This window comes from Coffea arabica, chromosome 6e, assembly GCF_036785885.1.
Source record: "Coffea arabica cultivar ET-39 chromosome 6e, Coffea Arabica ET-39 HiFi, whole genome shotgun sequence".
NCBI classification, from domain to species: domain Eukaryota; kingdom Viridiplantae; phylum Streptophyta; class Magnoliopsida; order Gentianales; family Rubiaceae; genus Coffea; species Coffea arabica.
Genome location: NC_092321.1, coordinates 8123658 through 8145071, shown reverse-complemented (window position 1 = coordinate 8145071; position 21414 = coordinate 8123658). Strand labels below are relative to the sequence as shown.

Sequence of the window (21414 nt, the reverse complement as noted above, 5' to 3'; positions counted from 1 at the left end):
ATTTGTTAATCAATCAAAAACCGAGTCACTTGTCTTTTGTGTAGAACCATTCCAATCATAGGAAGTGCATGTGTCTGAAGGAGTTAATTCAGCTTTACATTTACTCACCTTATTATTACTTGTTTTGTTTTACTCGTATATATATATTACCGCTGGCCAATTTTTAACAAGTCCCATTGGATTTTTTTTTTTTTTTAATCGAAACGATAGATGTTCTATAACCTAATCTAGCCTAGTCTAAGGGGAAGGGGAGGGGGTTCGATGTGAGTACAGACTCCATCGATGAAGGTCAATTAAGACCGCCACAAATTGTGGCAAATTTGTGGGAGGCAAGAATTGAACCCCTGACCTCCAGCATCACCTTTAATGGTGATGACCACCGGACCAAATGGCCAGTGGCCCCATTGGATAGATTTGTGAATCTGGAATGTGCGGTGCCTCGCAGAATTCTTGGCAGTGATTCTTCCAATAGGAATACAGAACTCCATTTGCTACCACAGGGGTGAACAAAACCAAAAACAGGATAAAGCGGTGATTTGAAAACCTGGATTTGACCTCATGAGTTGACCAATTAAAGACGGTCAACTAGTAATTAGAATGCACGCTTACACCTTTCATCATTGCAATTTTGTCCTGACTCCTCATGATTAAGGTTGTGTTTGGATTGCATTTTTCATGATTTTTCATGGAAAAATTATTGTAGCGATTTGATGTATGTGAGGAAAAAAGGTAATAGGGAAATGTGATCACGGAAAACGACGTAATTTTCCGACGAAAAACCGCAATCCAAACAAGGCCTAATACTTTTGAGGAAAATGACCAGTTTGATCTTTTATATTTCATAAAAATATTCTTTTCGTCTATTACTTTTAAAATAAAATAAATTCGTTCTTGATATTTAAAAATTTAAATATTATATTGCTGAAATCAACTTTCAATCTGAATCCAACCACCAGTTAACCTGATTACAAATTTTGTGAGTATAATTAGTAGATCACTTGATTAACTCAACTTGATATTTATGTAAAATTTAATGAACCCAAAAATAAAAAATTATAGCATAAAAAAGAAGGCTTAATTTTTTTTTTATATTGTCATTGTATACATGACGGGTCTAAATACTTACCACATCATTTTAATTTGAATTTAAACAATAAACTTTGTACGTATGATTTATATCTAGATTCACAAGTGTATATATACCAACAGTACATAAAAGGATTTACCTAAAAAGAAATCCTATTATTCCAAGACTAGCAACAGCCTTTTTATGTTTTAATTTTTAATTTTTTTTATTCAATAAATGTCATGTGAATGTGATAGAGTCAACTAAGTGATCTATCAATTCTATTCTCGAAATTTATTATTGGACGGTTTGATTTAGATTGAAAGTTGGGTTTAGGGATGTAATAGTTTCAATTTTTAAATATCAAAGATGAATTTATTTTGTTTTAAAAGTGAGGGATGAAAAAAATATTTTTGTGAAATGTGAGGGATGGAACCGATCATTTTCCCTACTTTTAAAGTTGCAAATCCATGGTTTTGAATGCTTTTTCTCATGTCAAATTAAATGCTTTATATTCGGACAGTCCAGATAGCTGGTGTTCTTTTTTTCCTTAATTGTTCCTAGCACCATAAGCATAGGTGCGGAGTATACATTCTGAACTTTTTTTCCCTGCAACATTGGAATTTTTTCTCATATGTCGTTTTATGATATTTGATTGAAAATTGAAACAAAAAGATCTTTTCTAATCAATTATTTTTTTTTCAAAAAAACTGCGATCCAGCTCAAGTTAATCACGCGTGAATTTCCTCAGAACTCGTACATTTTGACAACGGCAATTAGAAAAACCAAGAAAGCTCTCTAGCCACCTTCTGAGTGGACAGCGTTGTGATTGCACGTGGAAGTTTGGCCCAGGTTTAAGTTAACCTGCTTTTTTGAACATTATAATATGTTTCTCTAATTATGATCATCACCAAATATTCGCGCAAAGGAAAAAAAAAAAATACTAATAACCACAATTTTCGCACGCTTGGGCTTACACGTGTGGGGAATTGAGCATGTGGGCCGCTTACCCGGTCCGAGCTTGCTGTTCGTCTTCTAGTGTGGTGGATTCAGTAAATTCCCGCAGCAGCAGGACCATAAACTACAGTTGAACGATTTGTCAGGCACGTGACCCAGCATGTGAGCTTCGAGACAGAGCTACATGACAAGCTTTGGTAGTTATATTCGGTACCTGTGACGCCTGTGATTTATTATTATTATTATTATTATTATTTTTGGCGGGTGTGATTCACGGATACTTTGTCCTTGCTTCATTCTCTTCACTAACTAATCTTAACTTTCAAGTATTCTTTTGTCACCATCTAATCAGCAGACACATTTTTATTTTGTCTTGCAAAGCGGAAGCTTGATAGCTGATTATCAGCTTGCTTAAGTCTAACAATCGAATTTACATTGTCGGTAATTAATTGATTTCCAATTGCGTCATTTAGATTGACCGATCGAATTCTCAATAAAACCCGGTTAATTTTTTACGCTAATAATGGTACCAATTATCTATTAGAATGATGAATGGAACCTTTTATCCCACTTGATCAGATGTGGGAGGTCCTCATTCCTTCGAAATTAACCTGTCCAACACTCTAGTTATTTATTTATTTATTTATTTTTAATAAGAGAATTCGCAGTCGCTACTCGAGAGTGCGAATTGGATAAATCCTGTCTCGTGCAATAGTCCACTAGCTCTTTATTTCTTTAACTTCATAGTTCTTTCTTCTTTCACCCTTGGTGTATCAAATAGCAATTTAAGTAATTTTTTTTTCTTAAACAGCGAAATTGCAATGGAGAAAACAGAAAGGAGCTATAGAGAACGGGGATCTCACCATCTTCAAGTTAGAATCATGATTCTTCCTCCTCTTTAATTAGACCGACGAACCACTCATATTGCGAAACGTCTCACAGAGTATGCTCTCTCAGTCCAAAAAACTAGACTAGCATAGGCTTGGCAATGGCCCCAGATTATTACATTATTGGTTTCTTACTGTTTGGAGTGTAAAATCGCAGTGAGTTTCTCCAAGTTTGTCTAATTGAAAGCTCGAGTTGAGTATTCTTTTGGCAATTGTTTTCTTCGAAAACTCTACCAATTGCAACAGTTTCTTTCCAAGTAATTAATATCTTTTCTGGGGTTGTAACAAATTAATATAAGTAATAATAGTAAATCTTATATACACTATCGCAATTAAATTCATGACATAGGTGTAAAAATTAAATTTTACACAGAGTAATAAGTGTTAAAAATGTCTTATATTTCTCACAGAATTCTTACTAAAATGCACAGACTTATGCTTAAGGAGACTTTTTAAATGGTTATGACTTTTAGATATGCATGAACACATTTGGCAAAGCCGTTTCGCATTACCCGAAATATAATGTAAGAGGGACCCCCCCCCCCCCCCCCCCAAAACAAAGTTATATACAAAAATATGATGCTAAAGTAACAGGAATTTCTACAATGAAACAAATTTCAGGAACATAAGAAGGGCATTTTTTTCTTTCCTTCTCGTTTGGTATCATTATGATCATCTGTTACAGGACAAAAGAAATAAAAGTATAAAGTAGCAAATGCATGATGGAGGTGGTTCGCATCGGGATCTGTTCTTAATTTGGATTAACCAACAAAAGCAGGTCTTATCGTTTGTTTATTTCGTGGTGAAAATGATTGTTGCATTAGTTTATATGATACTGAGATTTGGTGTTATCTTCGTCTCCACATAATTTCGTTTTCAATTCCTTCTTATCCAGATGGTTGAAGCATTTTAGTTTTTACTCACTTGACTTGCAGAAAAGCAAAACAATTTCTTATTTATAACTTTTAGACTTTTAGGGTAAGAATTGAAATCACAATCACGCACAACATCTTCGTACTCAGATGCAAGCCTGTACCCTTTTCCTCCTGAATAATACGTACATGCTATAATTGCTAACTTTATTCTTTCATATGTTCCTGTGTTTTTTTTTCTTTTTCTTTTTTTTTTTTCAATTCCAGTCTCAAACACATGAAGGGTTCTTTTTTTTTTTCGATACAATAGACTTACAATTATTTTATGTTACAGGGAGGGGAGGACTTGAAGAGGTCGGGAGAAAACCGGAAGGGACTGAACCACCTACTGGTTCATACGAGTGCACGACGCACTTACTCGTCTGGAAGCCACTTGAAGTGGCTTACCACATTTTGTGGCCAATGAATGGTTCGACTATTAAAAAAATAGAAAGAGAAAAACAAAATTGGTTTCTTTAATTTATTTTCTTATTAGTTTGCCCGTTGTTAGCTATTAATTAATTATACCAATGGCAATTTGATTCAAGCTCGAATTCCTGTTACACATTAAAGGAATCTGCATGTAGCCGTATGTAGATCTGCATAATGATAGTTATGGTAAACACTAAACATTATTGAATAGTACTTTAACTCAATATGTTCTATAACATTTTAGATAATAATGAGTGTGTTTGGATAGGAGATTATTTGGAATAATTTTTTTGAAAAAAATATTGTAGCACTTTTTTAATGTGATGCATGCGGATAAAAAGGTGATTGAAAAATGTGTTTATGATACAAATAAATAAAATTGTGCAAATAATAAATTGGCTACATCCCATTTTACAAAATAGTCTTGAAGTAACAAAAATGTTCAAGTTTTGTATTTTGAAAATTCATCTCGAGTTTCACTAACACACACACACACACATACTCTCTCTCTCTCATTTGATATTTTTTATATCCCTGTATAAAACCTTTTTGCCATTTTCTAACAATTGCATGGAATGCTAGCCTTCCAATTTCGCTTTTCCCTTTTTCCCTTTCCAACATCTTAAAAAAAAAAAAAAAAGAAGCCTGGATCTTCAGCACCCAAATTCAGTCATTTAAAATAAAAATTCAGTTATAAAAAGATAGATTGTACTGATATGTGATATCAAATCTCATAATATTGTGGCGAAACGATGATCTTGAATTATTGCTTAAACAAACCGGTGGTTCTCACAGGAAGCGGATGTGGTTTAATCTGTTTCTACTATTTACGTACGTAACAAATTAAAGGTAATAACAAAGAGCAAATTATCTGGATGACCACCAAACTTTTAGAATCGTTGAATTTTGACTATTGAACTATTAAAAGTTTGGTTTTAACCACTAAACTATCTAAAGTTTAAATATCGAGCCATTCCGTTAGATTTAATCGTTAAACATTACAATTTTGAGTGTTCGCATGATTCACGAGACAAAAGAAGGAGGCATAGTTAACGATTAAATTTGACGGAATGATATGAAATTTAAACTTTAGATAGTTCAGTGATCAAAACCAGACTTTTAATAGTTCAGTGGTTAAAACTCAACGATTCCAAAATTTTAGTGATCATCCGAATAATTTGCTCAATAAAAAATTATTGCTGTATCACTTATCAGTAATTCTTGTGGTCTTGTGTCTTTATTAGTACTTAAAAGAGTCAGCTTGTGTTATTCCTTTTGGCTGCTAGGGCTTAGGCTAAGCTAACCTATGGCTATAATTAAAAGAGTGCCACCATCATGAATGAAACAAGGTTGGGACTAATTCAACAAAATTTAAGCTAGCTAGTACTACCAATTAAATATAATAAGAGGCCATGTCGGGATCATAAAAAGAAGAATAATGGATCAATTTCAAGGGGAATTTTTCCAAGCATGTTATGAGGAATCCGATGATTAAGCATGAAGGAGATGAAACAAAAGAACACATTCTTTCAAGGATATTATTCGACTACTGCAAGGAAACGACATACCAAGTTTCAAAAAAAATGTCCAATTCATTATACATTGTTAATTGACCATAAATACCACCATAATTCTCATGATTTGGTAGTCAATTTATTAAATCATCATGCCAAACAAAAACATGCATCACGTCAATACTTTATGTCTTTTTTTCAGAAAGAAACAAAACCAAACCTCTCTCTCATCACAGGTTAATTAATTTTACCAACTCTAACTGACCGACATAGTATCCCAGGTATGACTAATTGCAAAGCTGTCGTAATTTTGAAGTAACACTCAAAATCAGTTGACAGGGACCGTCGAGACTCATAATTCCAAGAAAAATACATTCCACAAGTATAACGTATTTTTCTTGATATCCTTTTTTCTTTTTGGGAAAAGAAGACCATACGTGTAGTTGTCTACTACAATAATAGCTTTTGCATAGGAAGTCCATCCTCCATTTTGCAATGCAATGTTCATTCCTATTTGCTGGTAAATCAAATAGATTAACTCCTCGTCTGTGAATTGGGTAAATAATTACAGTCAAGTATTTGAAAGTTGAACATAGAATGTTGAACGACAGATATTGGTAAGTAAAAGATTTCTTGCAAAAAAAAAAAAAAAAATTATGGCGCAGACATCTACAGTACAATCTCTCCGTAGGCAACAGGAAGAGAGATGGGTGCATGCATATATGGGAATATGAACTGAGAAAGAGGACAAGCAGGAGGGGTTTGTTTCTTGGAATGGGATGGAAAATGGGGACAAGAAGATGGGAATAAAATGAAGGGGGGAATTACAAGGGTGTGCGTAGGATAAGACAGGGAACCCCCGACAAAGATTTTAGCAGTACGGACCAGACATCTCATTACTGGCGCCCCCTTAATACCCTCTCACTCAAACCCATAAAGAATACCCATTTTCCTAGTCACACTCCCTCTAGATTTAAGGGTTCCTTTGTTCTCTAGCTCCATCAGATTTGGGTCTAGGGAAACGTTCGGAATGTAAATATTCCTTAAATTATGGCAAGAGAATAATTTTATTGTAGTATAATCACTCTTGTATTCTTCCTGTCCGGCTTGGCGTTTGTTTGTTGAATGGGTTGGTACCTGTTAGCAGTTAGCAGCACTTGGGTTTTTGAAGAATTATATGATCCTTAAGATCGGTAGAAAATTCATTAATGTAAACCTCTCAATGTTAATGTTTACGACTTTACGCGACGACAGGATAGCGATAGACTATGGGAATGAAACCTATACTCGTGTCTGTCATTTGCTTTTAGTGTCCGCCCTGTGTTTACTGGGCTGAAAATGAATGGATCTACAAACAGTTTTTCTTTTCCAATTTTGTCTTTTAAAGTACTCTCCTGAAGCAGCCTTCATTTATTTAAAACACTCTTTTTAAGTTTTAACACAAAATGAATACTCTTCCAATTTCTAATTATAAACAAATATTATATGAATTCACTTCTTTTTCATGCAGTTTTAAACACAAAAAAAAAAAAAAAGAAACAAGGGCTGGCCAATCACATCTTGGCAAATTTAGTGATTCGTTAAGTTAGGTAAATATCCAAAAAACGCTTTACTATGACCAGTTGAAAGTGAAACTTTGTGAACTGTTGGATTCTTGTACTTCTTCCCCCTATCGTTTAGAGTACTTTAGGATAATCATACATGGCGAGGAAGCCTACAAATCAATAAGGTCAAGAATATGATTGCGCAAACTATATATCATTCACCTTATACTTTGATGCAGCCCATGTACAAGAGTTTGGTTTTCAATGCGAAGATAGCTAACTTTATAATAACACCGACACTTATGAGATGATCATGATCAGCTTCACCGGATGATTTTATATAACTGGCATACACAATCTTTACTATATATGCATCAACTGCTCTGAATTTTACTTAGGAACCTGGGAGTTTCATTTATCCTTGGTGTGTGGACCCAACAGGGTTGATCAGCTGGTTAAATTCTGGCCGATAACTTTGTTATCTGTTCTTGTATAAACCATCCAAAATTATCACCTGCAGAGGTGATTTAAAGAAACTAGCTAGAGTCATTGACTCACATAGATTTTTGCTTTAGTGTTGGAGATCAGAATTAACAAATGATTTTGTCCAAAAATATGTAAAAGAGGGGAAGGGTATTTTCTAGATTTGCTCAATTAGCGTAATCTTCATTATCTAAAAAATTATAATGTCATATATATTTTCTAGATTTATGCAGTTTTCATAGTGGTGTATCAGAACTTCTTAGGATAAAAAGCATGATAGAATTGATAAAAGTTGAAGGAACAAAAAAAAAAAAAAAAGAGAGAGAGTGAGAGATAAAGGGAGGAGGTTTTGATCCATTGCCAAGTAACTAGTGTCATTATTATTGTTACTACATAGTAGATGATCTTTGGCAACGCTTGACGTCCTTTTTCTTTTCCTCAATTGGTATAGTGTGTCTTGGGAGATCACAATTATGAGGACACAGCGTATTTATGTCAAATTTCTGTTTGTTAACATGAACTGTCTTGAAGAACAAAGTTACGTGTGTGCTTTTGCAAATACTGGAAAAAGCAACATGTTGTGTTTCACTGATATTTACGTAAATGGATCATCCTACATGCAACATACAGTATATTTTTCATTTAATTCATTGAATGCCTTTGATACGGACTTTTCAATCGCATGCACTAATTTGAACTGCTGCCTGGCCATTTAGTTTCTATAGCTTGAAAAACAACTTAGATGAGAAATTTAACAAAAAAAAAAAAGAGCAATGAAAAGCTGCATGCGGTTTATATACTTTCTTACTTCCATTTACCATTTTTCGCATAATGAAAGATGAAACTTTATTAGAGTAATTATCCTGCTACGACCCAAAAAAAAAAAAATTCTCCTGCAATTATCACGTGTTTTTAAATTTATCTAAATTAACAGATATTTTTTTGTGCAAAACTATCTTTATCGATCATCAAATGCTATTTTTTTTTTTTTTTTTGTAAATAGGAGGTCTAAAATGCAGGATCTCGTATTTACGATTTCTTCCATATTACCACCCAACCTAACCCTCCTCTTCCTCCAGTCAAATGTTGAAGCTTACACATGGTAATATACAAATTCCATTTATCTAAATTAATAGATGTTATACGCTTTTGTCGATGTTTGCATTTTAGTGCTCTCCAGTAATTTTAACCACTAAAATGAAATCCTGCAACTATGTGGCATGCAGATTGTCTTTGCAAAATTCTATAAGGCCCTAAAGACTGCAATCAAGAGTACCCTCAAAAGCGTTAATAAGTGTAACTAAAGGAAAATTATAGCTGCGTATGGTAAGTATTATTTCGGGGTACATAATTCATTTGCATATCTGTGGACTGCCCGTACAAGCGAGACGACCTAAGAAGGAAATTTCTTATTACTATATTTCTTTTTCCTTGTACAATTGGTCCTGCTGTCCAACCTCGAATTTTTGACTTCACTGTGGTATAGACATAGACTTAGACGAAGAAAACGAAAAGACGAGAGAACCATTAGTATACGCAGCATTTTATAGGCCAGACTTTTTCGGCAATTTGGCAGCTGAGTGGGATTTAATTAGCTTAACCATCCAAAAGACGCTGAGATTTACCCAAGGAATTAAAGTACAAGTATGGATTGAAAGTGATGTACGGTTGAGGGATGAAGAGATGGTGCTATTAGAGGTGAGAATAGCAGGATCCATTTTCTTTCCCTTACAAGCTTTTTACTTGGCGAGAATTGCCACGGCCTTTTTCTACCCACTTTGATGATAAAGCAAAAGCTAGCAAGAGAGAAAGAAAAGAAAAACAATAAAGAAAGGGGAAGAAAGAAAAGAGAAAGCTACTAATAAAGAAAGGAGAGAAAGGGAGGATGAAAAGACAAAGGTTCTCAAAACCCCATGATTTCAAAATTTTTCTCTCTCTCCATCAAAGTCTTTGAGAAAGTTAAGAGAGCTTCTTCCTTGTTCCTCTACTCTAATACTTAATCAAGACCAGGAAGACTTCTTAAAGTTTTCTACAAAGCTTTTATTTCTCTTTTTTTGTCTTGGGAGCAGCTTCAAGAAAAGTAAAGTGAAAAAAGAGAAGGAGCTAGGGGATTCTTAAGAAAATCTCCCAAATCTCTCTTTGGGGTCAGTCGTCGTTTCTTGAGAGGAAACGATGAATAGAGGTCATCTTCTACAGAGCTCCCCGGTTCAGCAAATGATGGCCGGAAGCCCTAACTGGTGGAACCTCAATAACATGAGGCCTCCCTCTCAACAACCTTCTTCTTTTTTGGCTCCTCCTCCCAATCTATTCCCTCAATACATGCCTCCGCCTCCTCCATCTTCGTGGGCTGATAACCAGGAGCTTCCTGAGTCATGGAGTCAACTCCTCTTGTAAAGTCTCCCTCCCTCTCAGTGATCTCTCTCTACTGTCTGTCTAGACGAGTTAAAAAGAAAAACACTAGCAGTAGACGATCTTCTTAAGGTTCATGCAACATATTTACTTACTATTAGTTTTCATGCTTGTTTCTACCCAAAAAATAAAAGGAAAGGAAAAAAAGAGAGCAGATGTTCTCAATCTTTCTTCCTTGCGTCTCCTATGTATCCCTTGGGATTTTTCTTTTCTTTTCTTTTCTTTTTTTTTCCTCCCCTTAGATTTCTTCAGTTTCTTCCTTTTCCCTTTTTTGAGTTAATATTGACACCGTCATATCTACTTTTCCGTATGAATTTTACTTGCATGTGGTTTGATCTAAAAACTTTTTGAAGTAAGAAGAAATCTTGTATATATGCTTTCTCTCCTCTTTGCCCTGTGCGTGACTGTGTGCGCCTGTCAAGTTAGTACAGTTGAATCTTGTACTTCAAATTGGAGTCATGCTAATTTATACTCAGCAGTTGTTATCCATCCATATGGGTTCTACAGGGGTGGCTTGGTGGCGGAAGATCAAGATCAGAATAAATCTGGTGTGATGCATGCTAAGAAGACATTGGAGAACTGGGAAGAGCAACTGTTGCAGCAGCAACCTCCAAACGGGTCCAATATAGTTGATCATGTGAAGCAAGAGAATTCAGCCGCAAATGGCGCCTATAATATGTATGGACATGAAAATGCAGAATTCCATGCTGCAAAAACTACATGGTCCCAAATGATGCCAGTCTCATCTCCCACCTCATGCGTTACCACTTTAAGCAGTAACATGTTGGACTTTTCTAGCAGTAAGTCTGACGGGAGGCATCCTCCACCGGATCGATCCTCAGAGGTACCAAAAAGGAGAAATATGTGTGTGTGTGTGTATATATATGTTCTTCAACTTTGCAAATTAACCAATTCATCGCCTTTAATCCCATTATTTTCTCTCATATAGATATTTAAATTAATTTGACTAAAAACTGCAAGAGTAAACATTTTTGTTTCCTGTGAAGTGCAACAGCACAGCGATTGGTGGGGCATCTAAGAAGGCTAGGGTTCAGCCATCTTCAACTCAGTCTTCATTTAAGGTAATATAAAGATCAGTTGAATTGATTCGCTCGTAAGTTTTCACATCCCCTATTCTTTTTCCCTGTTTTTCATTTTCCGCTGTAGCTAAACTATCTCTATCTCTTAAGTTGTCTTTGGACTATAATTGTTGTCTTTACTGATTGTCTTTTTTTCCGAGCATGAAGATTCTTTTCCCATCTTTTCTCACGAATTACATCCACACAAGATGATCTAACTAGATAGAATGTGAAATAACAATAATTCCAAGCAAGTTGTGACTTGATCTCTTTTGTGATATCATGTTTGGAAACACAGGTGAGGAAAGAAAAACTGGGGGACAGAATAACAGCCCTTCACCAGCTAGTTTCCCCATTTGGGAAGGTAAGCTCTAACACTCCAAGCAATTAATTTAACTAACAAACAACCTAGATTTAGCACATTTGTATGGTTTAAAGCATACCTATCTAGCTAGAATCTTCTTCTTCTTTATCATTATTATTATTATTTTTGGATGAAATTCATAGAAAGAAGTAGTACTTGTCTGTAGGGATGACACTTGTCTTTCTACTTTCCCTTTTTTTTCCATCATGTAGGGTTTTCATTGCTTATGTGCCAGTTTTTCTTTAAGCATAAAAGAAGACACACAAGAGAATTATTTTGGTGGGCTTTTTTAAAATTCTATCTTTTTGCTTTTGTTTTTGGCAGACAGACACGGCATCTGTCTTGTTAGAGGCTATTGGATACATTAGATTCCTTCAGAGCCAAATTGAGGTGATGTTTCTTCCTCTTTCGTTTTCACAAACTACCATGCTGAACTTGTGATGGCACATACTTGAACTTATAAAGGAACCACCAGTGGACCAGTTCTCAGCTGGTTTCTTTTTTAGACTTTTCCATTCTTTAGCAGTCATTGGAGTTCTCAAAAATATATTCCCCATTGAATTTTGCAGGCCCTCAGCTCACCGTACCTGGGCAGTAAATCAGGGAATGTGAGGCAACAACAATCTGTAAGAATAATACTATCTTAAGGGCCAAGTCGTCCCAGCTTTTCTTAATTAATTAATTTCCAAAGCATTAAAAACTTGATTAACATGAGAATCGAATATAGCTCATTAGTTCAAGGACTTCCCAAGCTAGTTTCTCGTCAATGAGGATTTTGATTGCTGTTGCCCCATTTTTCCCTCCACTTATTTTCTTTAAAAAAATAAAGAATTGAAAACCCTTCATTCTTAACTCCCTTCCTCTTCTTTTTCATGAGAGTTCTGCAATCTGCATGTGCATATCTGGTAGGAATGTACATATAAGCATGTGACGCATGAGTCAGTATATATGAATGTTTGACGTACCATTAATTGATTAATCAATGATTGTTTCCCCACTTTCTTCAGGCTCAAGGGGAGAGGAATTGTTTATTCCCTGAAGACCCTGGGCAGGTAAGCTTTATTGGATCTTTTAACTTGTATAGGCATTTAGGGAAAGCGTTGCTTGTTCTGGAAAAGCTACGAATTCACTGTCCTCTCTTTTCCGTAAAAGATGCCTTGAAAGCATAATTAACCCTTCCGTCAGCTTTGTACGCTTTGATCTTAGCATGGTGCCACTTGAAAGATAAATTTTGGTCTACTATGGTTGAACATTCAATTCAAAAGTCTAAAAGAACCCTTTCTTTTTTTTTTTTTCTAACGGGAGGGGATATCTGGTGTATAATGCAGCTTTTGAATGACAACTGCATGAAGAGGAAGGCAGCTTGTGAGCAGGTATTGCAACACACCCAAAAGGGAAAAAAAAAAAAAAAGATTACATTTTTGAATTGGAATCTTGATAAGATTAAAAGAAAACATGTTAGTTTCTGTTTATTGATTTCTTTGTATTGAAATACAACGTAACTAGGATTCTGAGGAGGAAGTAAAGAAGGACTTGAGGAGTAGAGGGCTGTGCCTAGTACCAATATCCTGCACACTACAAGTTGGGAGTGACAATGGAGCGGATTATTGGGCACCAGCTCTTGGTGGAGGTTTCCGATAAACCAGCAAATATGTTATGTTATTGGTGGCAGCACACGAGAGACGAGGACTTGGTAGACGTACATGATATAACATCATGAGCAGTCAATCTGCCCAAAGTTTATAAGGTTGATTGCTCATGATGCTATGTATCTTTTCACATTTGGGTGGTGTGCTGTAACACGTACTTGCTAATTTATGCCTTGCAAAATCAAGTCCTTTTAAGTAGAACTTCGTTTCAATCAGGAGATACTTAATTAATTATGGTTATTTAGTTCTTTTCTTATTCCCATGGCCGAGACAGTGCCTTTCGTGTATATGCCCTTTCCATTATGATTAATTAATCAAAATGCTGCTCAGCATTTTTGCCTCATAATTTCTAGCTCAGCCCTTGGATGACTAATGGATTATTAATTACTCTATGCTAATCTCCTGCCGATCGATTGCAAAGTACGTGAACACTTGTGGGATTTTAACTACTTGAAAGCGAACTAATCTCACTGTTTAATTAGGAATCGGATCACATTTGTGTGGACCACGACTAGTTGGCTTTCAAAGATCAGGGACAAAACAAAGATGTAGACAGGTTAATTGGGACATTATATCCCTTGATGATACGTTTATTTATAACGTGCCAGTTTCTTTGCATATACAGGGACGATATGATTCTCTAGGAAGAAGTCTGGTTTTACATAATAACGGATTAAAGTGGCTTTTAAGTTTCCAAATGCTTTCCAACCATTACCTCAAAAAGGATTATGGGAATCTTGATAATTAAAAATACCTCACATTCCCCTAAGCATGCTGCCGTGTACGAGAATATTTACCATAGCTTCATCTTCCCACGAATTAATGATTGCAACACTCCTCTTTTCTTGTGTCAATGAGTGTAACTCGATCTGAATAATTGTTTCTTCATTAATTATTACGCTCATTAACTTCTGTGAGAAAGTTGAAATTTATCAGGTGTAAACTATAGCGAAACGAATTTCTCCTCATCCTTTAAAACTTTATCAGGTAAATTACCTGAAGTTTAATTATCTCCCATTATAAGATTTATTGGACATTAACAAATATGCTGATATATATACTTCTAATTTTTAAAGCTGTGGTTGTCTTTCTTGCGTGATGTTTGAATGATTCTATGAAAGGAATTCTTTTTTAGGTGAGCTGAACGCGTTTGTGAAATAAAAAAGCAGTTGAAAAATGTGTCAAAATTTAATTTTTTGAATCAACCAAATGAAGCCTAAACTATATGTCCAAAAACGAAAATTTTTTAAAGTCTTAAGAACAAGATGAAGGTAATTTCTGATAAATCATTGGAAAGCCTTTCACCATTCACAAACTTTTGGCTTGGTAAATTAACTTTTCCCATTATTGCTTTAAATTTAGAATTTAGATTCTTTGAAGGAAATTGTTGAACAAGTACTCTTTTAGACTTGCAAGTTATTCTTTTGTGTCACTCACGTTTACATTAATGCAGCATGTGCGAAGTATTACAATTCGGGTCCAACTATTCAAAGAATTATTTTCTTATTGAACAATGTGAGGATATTTTTGAATTAGTTTTTCGGTAATTACTACATTTTTTCTCAATAACTTTTACAAAAAATGTACGTCAAATAAGGTCAGGCCCACACTGTCTTGACGAGTGGTATGAAGAATATACGGGCCCTGAAGGCCTTGATTGGTAGGCAAAGAAATGAATCCCGTTCTGTTTAAGAACATTGGCCCCAGTTGGTCTGGAAATAGCGTTGCGCTTCTCAAATTAGAGTGTCTCATCAATAAACCTTGGGCCCAATTCCTCGTCTTTAGTGTTGGCAATCAATACTTATGTGTTTGTTTCGGTCAAATATGTGTTAGTTTTTTAATGGATAAAATACCAAAAAACTCCTTGTGGTTTACTAAATATTTAATTTAACTCCCTTTAGTTTGAAAACCTACACTATAACTTCCTGTGGTTTCAACTAATTTGAAAATTGGACGGAAAACATCCAATCTAATGGTTATACATGAAATGTCAATATTGCCCCTATATAAATGAACTCCCTATGATTTGTTAAATGTTCAATTTAATTCCCTCTAATTTGAAATTTGAGTGAAAGGTATCTTACATATAGTAGGGGCAATATTGACATTTCATACGCAACTGTTAGATTGGATGCTTTCTGTCCAATTTTCAATTTAGTCAACGCTACAGGAAGTTATAGTGTAGGTTTTCAAACTAGAGGAAGTTAAATTGAACATTTTTCAAATCACTGGGAGTTTTTTGGTATTTTACGCTTTTTTAATCTATATCAATGTCAATATCGATATCTATACCAATTAGAAAGCTTCCCTGTCCATTCTTTTTTTTTTTTTCCTAGGATACAATCTTAAATCATTTTATTTATGCTACATACTTCAACCATTTTGAACGAATCGTATCCTGAATCTGTCATTTAAAATGTGAAAGTGTAGAAGTCTAACAAGAAAAATGAAATTTGTGAGAATTCAGTCTGTGTCAACTCTCTAGTGGACAAATAAACGAAGTTCAAAATTGACAAAAAAACCTTTTTCGGTTGATCAAAAACTAAATATTTCTAAGACAAAACAGTTATTATCAAAAATTATTTTTTACGGGTTTTACACTAAATTTTGCATTTGTTTTTATCAAATAGTCAACTTTAGAGCAATTTTATTATAATTTTAAACTAAATGAAGAGATAAATATAGTTTATAAATATAAAATTGCACACTAAGAAGTAGAAAAAGTACTTATACCGGGCTTAATTTACGAAGAAGAATGTGCAGAAAAGAATCTACCTATGCGAATAAGTTCGATGCAGAAGAGAATTGCTAAATGCTGACATGTCGGATCGATATAGATAGATGTAATGTGATCAACATGCAGTTGGAAAAGTAGTAAAACCTTCTTGGACTAAACCCATTCCCGTTCTTTGACATTTGAGGCTTCTGTTTTTGAGGGATTATATGTATTTTATCATCCGTCTGACAGATAGGGAGGGAGTTACCTCAACTCTTTCGGCCATGAAATGATGAAGAAGTTGTCTCCAAGAACCAAAATTAGGCCCTAATTTCAGCTACACTGCAGGATCGGCAAACGACAACTCAGACTTGAGCTTTTTATAGACTTCAAAAAATTAATACCATAAGTTTTACAAATTTCGATTTTTTGGAAGTTTATCTAGAACTTGGCCTCTATCCGAGCGCATATTTTAAAATATAGCGGAACGAATTTGTAAAATTGTTTTGGTATAAAAATGATTATCCACATAAAATTGTAACTATGCATAAATATGTTACAAGCGAAGACATTAGAACTTCATTCCCAAGTTAACGCTCAAACATTTGCTTGGGGACTCATTTTGTTCAAGAGCAGTTTCCTACAGAGGTGAATCAACTAATTCTTACCTTATCCCTGGAGGTGAATCAACATTTTTTGAAACTCTTGACAAACTTAAGAGTCTTTTAAATTAGAGATTCTCTTTACTCTTTTGTTTTCTCTCATTTAATTTAATTTTTTTTATATAAAAATCATAATTTAGTCGCATTAGATTTGTATTATTGGCAGAAAAGCCGCAAGGAAAACAAATTTATTCTATCAATACTCGAGTTTAGCACTTGAAGCAGCAAATTTTGAATTGGACACATACTTCAACAATTCTTATTGTCCAATTATCATGATATGAAGCACATTGTGTATCAATCACAATAAAAGCTTAAAAAGTTAGGTTAGTTCTCTAATTGTTTGTTTGATATTTGCCAGCTCTATTGTTTCATAGAACCTAAGACACATACATTCACACAAGAAGTATAGCACTCTACTTTAATTCTATATGGAATCAAAAGCTTTAATGCAAAAGCAATAAAACTACCTAAATAGAAAAATCAATCGTAATAGTTAATTATCTGGGTAGTCACTAAACTTTTTGAATAGTTGAATTTTGACCACTTGATTATTAATAGTATGCTTTTATCCATTGAACTATTAAAAGTATGAATTTTAGATTATTCAGTCTGATTCTACCGTTAACTCTACCAGATCTAACTATTAATAGTATGTCTTGTAAATTGTGCAGATCCTTAGATTTAGCAGAGTTAACGGTGGAATCAGACGAAATAAATCAAAATTTACACTTTTACTAATTTAGTGGGTAAAAACATACTATTCATAATTAAGTGGCCAAATCTTGACTATTCAAAAAGTTCAGTTGCTTTCCAAGTAAATTAATCATTTCAGCAACCTGTGGAAAATCTAGTTCAAAGATTCTTCACATGTGAATATATATTTTTGACCAGTTAAAAAGCAATCGATAGACTTGGACAGTCTGTAGACGTTGTATAGCTTGCCATACATATGGCCTTCGTTCTTGTTTTTCAATTCAAACTAGCCTTAACCAGCACGAAAAAATCATTAGATTTTGGTCCAATGACCAAAAAGAGCCTCTTATGTTGGAGATTCGCCTCCCAACTCCCATACAAGTTTAGCTGGGTTCCATTCCCAATAGGATATGGCTACATGAGTAGCATAGATTATTGTAGTGATTCATACTCAACTCCCATATAAGCTCAACTAAGTTCCCTCTCTCTATAGGATTGGAGTAGTATATATTGTTGGCCTTAGACAAAAAGAAAAAAAAAAAGCATGAAAAGAAATAAACCAATATTCATTTCTTTTGGTTTCATTGCCATAAACATTTTATTTTTGATATCCTCACATAGGAAGCATTTTTTTTGTCGCCTTTTCTTTTTCATGTTGGGTGGGTATTTTTCTTTTTCCTTTTTAATTTTTGGAAGGCGGCGGGTGTATAAGGATTGGGTTAAAAAACCAAAGTAATTTTTTTGACGTGACTAAGGCCCTGTTGGATAATCCAATTCAAAACTTAAACTTAATGAATTCAGATGTCAATATGTTCAGATTTGTTTGACAACAAAAAACTGAACATATGAATTAAATAAAAGACACTGAATTTTCTAGGTAAACTCTCAAAAATAAGTGATAAACTATTTATCCGTCACTAAATGTAATATATACTCAAATGTATTTAATTTAATACTTAACAATTCAATAAATTAATGGATTCAAATTTCAGATTTCAGTTTTATCAAATGCACCCTTAGTCCAAAAAGATTTTTTCCTTTTAGAAAAGGAATTAATGAGTTCACGTAATCAGGAAAATTTCCGTGTTCCCACCATTCAACGTGGTCTTTTAATTTTTAAATGAACCGGGTACTGCGGCCAACTCGTCAAGGCGTGAAGTCTATGTAGTAGTGCATTATTGTGAATTTGTGATTGATAATCACGACATCAGTTTTGACTCCCAAAGCGGATTCACTCAATCAGACTTCTTGATTGGTGATTGACAGGATTTCGATCAACTTTTGAATTGCATTATCAGTGCAATCAGCTTATTAAGGAAAATAATATCCTATACCGACACATAATACAGAAACAAAGTAAAAGATGATCAACTTCCTATTGCTTTTTGTAGCTATACTGCCAAATTATTTATGCTAGTATCGAACTGGCTAATTAATTGGCAGTTAGCATTGTAAGAATCTCTTTGTCTGGCTCTTTTTTCTTCCGTGGGGCACCATGTTTTGATTTGATTATTCCTGCTAGGCTTTAGGGTCCGCCATTCAATTATCAACGACCCAAGACTTCTACTAGCTAGTACAAATATGAACAAGCTCTTCTCCTTCAGGAATCCTTGGGCTGAGAGTAGAAGATGTACAGACCTTTTATGTTAGTCATGTTCCTGCTGGAATGGCTTGTGATATTAGCAAGTGTTAATGTTATTCGATCAGCAAATGCTGCAGTTTCCGATTATGCATGGGCAAACATCAGGAGAGTTAACCAGGAGGGTCCATACTTGGGCATTGTAGTCCCAAACAGTTTTGAGATGAGCCCTCTTCTCCAATCTCCAAGTTTTGTCCCGCACGACAAGCTTCCTTACATTGATGTTGCTGGTAATACAACATTCCCGTGATCTTGATTGAACTTAGTTAGTAACTTAGTTTCATTTTTCCTGCTGGAGTAACGAAATATACAAGCTGACAAATTCTCCGAGCTAACTAATGTTTCAACCTTTTATGGAAAGTAGCGAGGGAGACATAAATTTTGTTTTACTTGGTGGTACGTGAATTTGATCTGATGCTGGACAAGTCATTCATATCAGCCAACTCTAAATTCTTCATCACTGTATATAGTTAGCAGATGATGATGCATTTGTTCGTTGTTTCCAACAGGAAGAAGGTTTCGGATTGGGAAGGTGGAAAATAAAAGGGTCATTGTGGTCATGACAGGATTAAGCATGGTATTGTTTTATAATTTCTTTCATCTTCATTGATTGGATTGCTTTTGGGATAAATTGCAATTTACCCTCTCGAAATATGCTGTGTTTTGTTTCATGTTGATTCGATTTGAGTGGCTGATGCATACCTAGGTGAGTGCTAATTTACACTGATTATCCTTTTAAACTCGAGCCATGTATGCTGGTTGAATACATGGTTGATGTCTTTTTTTTCTTTTGGAGTCAAAACAATAACTTTGAAGGCAAAATGAGAAGAGGGCACATTTCCGGGGGGCCAAAATGCATTTTGAGTAGCATTTTTTTTTCTCCTCAGTTTGAGTAGCATGAAGAATTCCATTTGAAATGTTTATTACATAGTTGAATGCAGGTGTATCCACAGAGTTGTTGTTAAGTCTATTCAAGATCAAGGGAATTCTTCACATTGGTATTGCAGAAAATGCCAATCCTCAATTGCAAATAGGTGATGTTACCATCCCACAGTATTGGGCACATACGGGCCTCTGGAACTGGCAGGTAAGAAAATCACACCGGTTTCAATTACCTCCATCGCTCTCAATCGTTTCAGAACTAGTCAAAGAGAAAATAGACTGTCTGGCTTGCAGGTCGCGTAGCACAGAAATTCTTTGTCTGTCTCATTCACTCATTCATTTATCTTTTTGCCAACGTAAATTGTCGTTGTCGGCTTAAGTTTCCTTGCTGAATTCCAGCTAATGATTGCGTTCCTGAAAACTATAAACATATTCTTTTTGCACGAAACTACTACCTGATGATCTTTCTCCTTGTCACCATTTTTAAACTGAGCAGAGGTATGGGGATGGACCTGAAGATAAACTATCTTTAGAGTCCAATGGAGACTACACAAGAAGTGTTGGCTACCTCGAGCTCTCTGATTTCAACAGTAACGTGAAAGACCAAAACCTTCTAAACAATGTTTGGTATCAACCGGAAGAAGTTTTTCCGGTAGATGGATATCCTGAAATCAGGCAACATGCCTTTTGGATTCCTGTCAATGAATTATATTTTTCACTTGCTGAGAAACTTGAGGTGCCTCCATTTCTTTCACTCAATTTGAACTCAGTTCATTAAATCCTCAATTTTTCTTTAGCTGAGGAACTTGAAAATTCATTCTGCCAAATGCCTTGTTTGAAAAGGGAATAAAGCTCGAAGGCTGCTTGAATTCAACCTGTTTACCAAGAAGGCCGCTGGTGACTAGGGTGGAAAGAGGGATTAGTGCAAATGTGTTCGTTGACAATGCTGCTTATCGCGAATTCGTGTATACAAAGTTCAATGCAACAGCAATTGACATGGAAAGTGCAGCAATTGCACTCGTGTGTCTGCAGCAAAGGACTCCTTTCCTAACAATCAGAGCACTGTCAGATCTGGCTGGTGGTGGTTCTTCTACATCCAATGAAGCTGCAATTTTTACTCCGTTGGCAGCTCATAATGCAGTCGTTGTTTTGCTTAAATTCATTTCTTTACTGAATCCTTAGTTCCTGTAGACTTATGAATTGAAAGCTTCCTCCATTCACAAACTTCTCTCTGGCGCGATAAAGCAGTCGGAATTTGTCCGTCAACATATAAACATCCCGAATATTAAGTGCTATTAACATAATGATTTGGGCCTGAGATACCACTTTTAGCAACCTGTGGAAAATCTAGTGCTTTCTATAAATGGTTTAATGATAATACAGAAGAAGTTGTATCGTAAGTGCAACATCATTGCATATGTATAACTTGGTCGAGAACCGTTTACTACATCATTCACAAATTTTCAGAATTTGCTTAATTGGCCGATTCTGTGGCTTCATGTTCCAGCAACTCTGTATACTATT

General features: G+C 35.0%; 2 protein-coding genes across 2 annotated transcripts; both read left to right on the top strand.

Moving 5' to 3' along the window:
* Positions 1-9824: 9824 nt before the first annotated feature.
* LOC113697126 (transcription factor bHLH68-like) lies at positions 9825-13641 on the top strand. The gene is made up of 9 exons (XM_027216593.2): positions 9825-10184; positions 10711-11047; positions 11211-11285; positions 11581-11646; positions 11971-12036; positions 12216-12272; positions 12654-12698; positions 12975-13019; positions 13153-13641. Exons 1-9 carry the CDS (start codon positions 9967-9969, stop codon positions 13285-13287), a joined length of 1044 nt encoding a protein of 347 aa, XP_027072394.1. The 5' UTR covers positions 9825-9966; the 3' UTR covers positions 13288-13641.
* A 5348-nt stretch (positions 13642-18989) lies between these two features.
* LOC113695067 (bark storage protein A) lies at positions 18990-21225 on the top strand. Its single transcript, XM_027214021.2, has 5 exons — positions 18990-19238; positions 19518-19585; positions 19940-20095; positions 20387-20626; positions 20734-21225. The coding sequence occupies exons 1-5, from the start codon at positions 18998-19000 to the stop codon at positions 21070-21072; spliced, it is 1044 nt and encodes a 347-aa protein (XP_027069822.1). The 5' UTR covers positions 18990-18997; the 3' UTR covers positions 21073-21225.
* Positions 21226-21414: the final 189 nt, after the last annotated feature.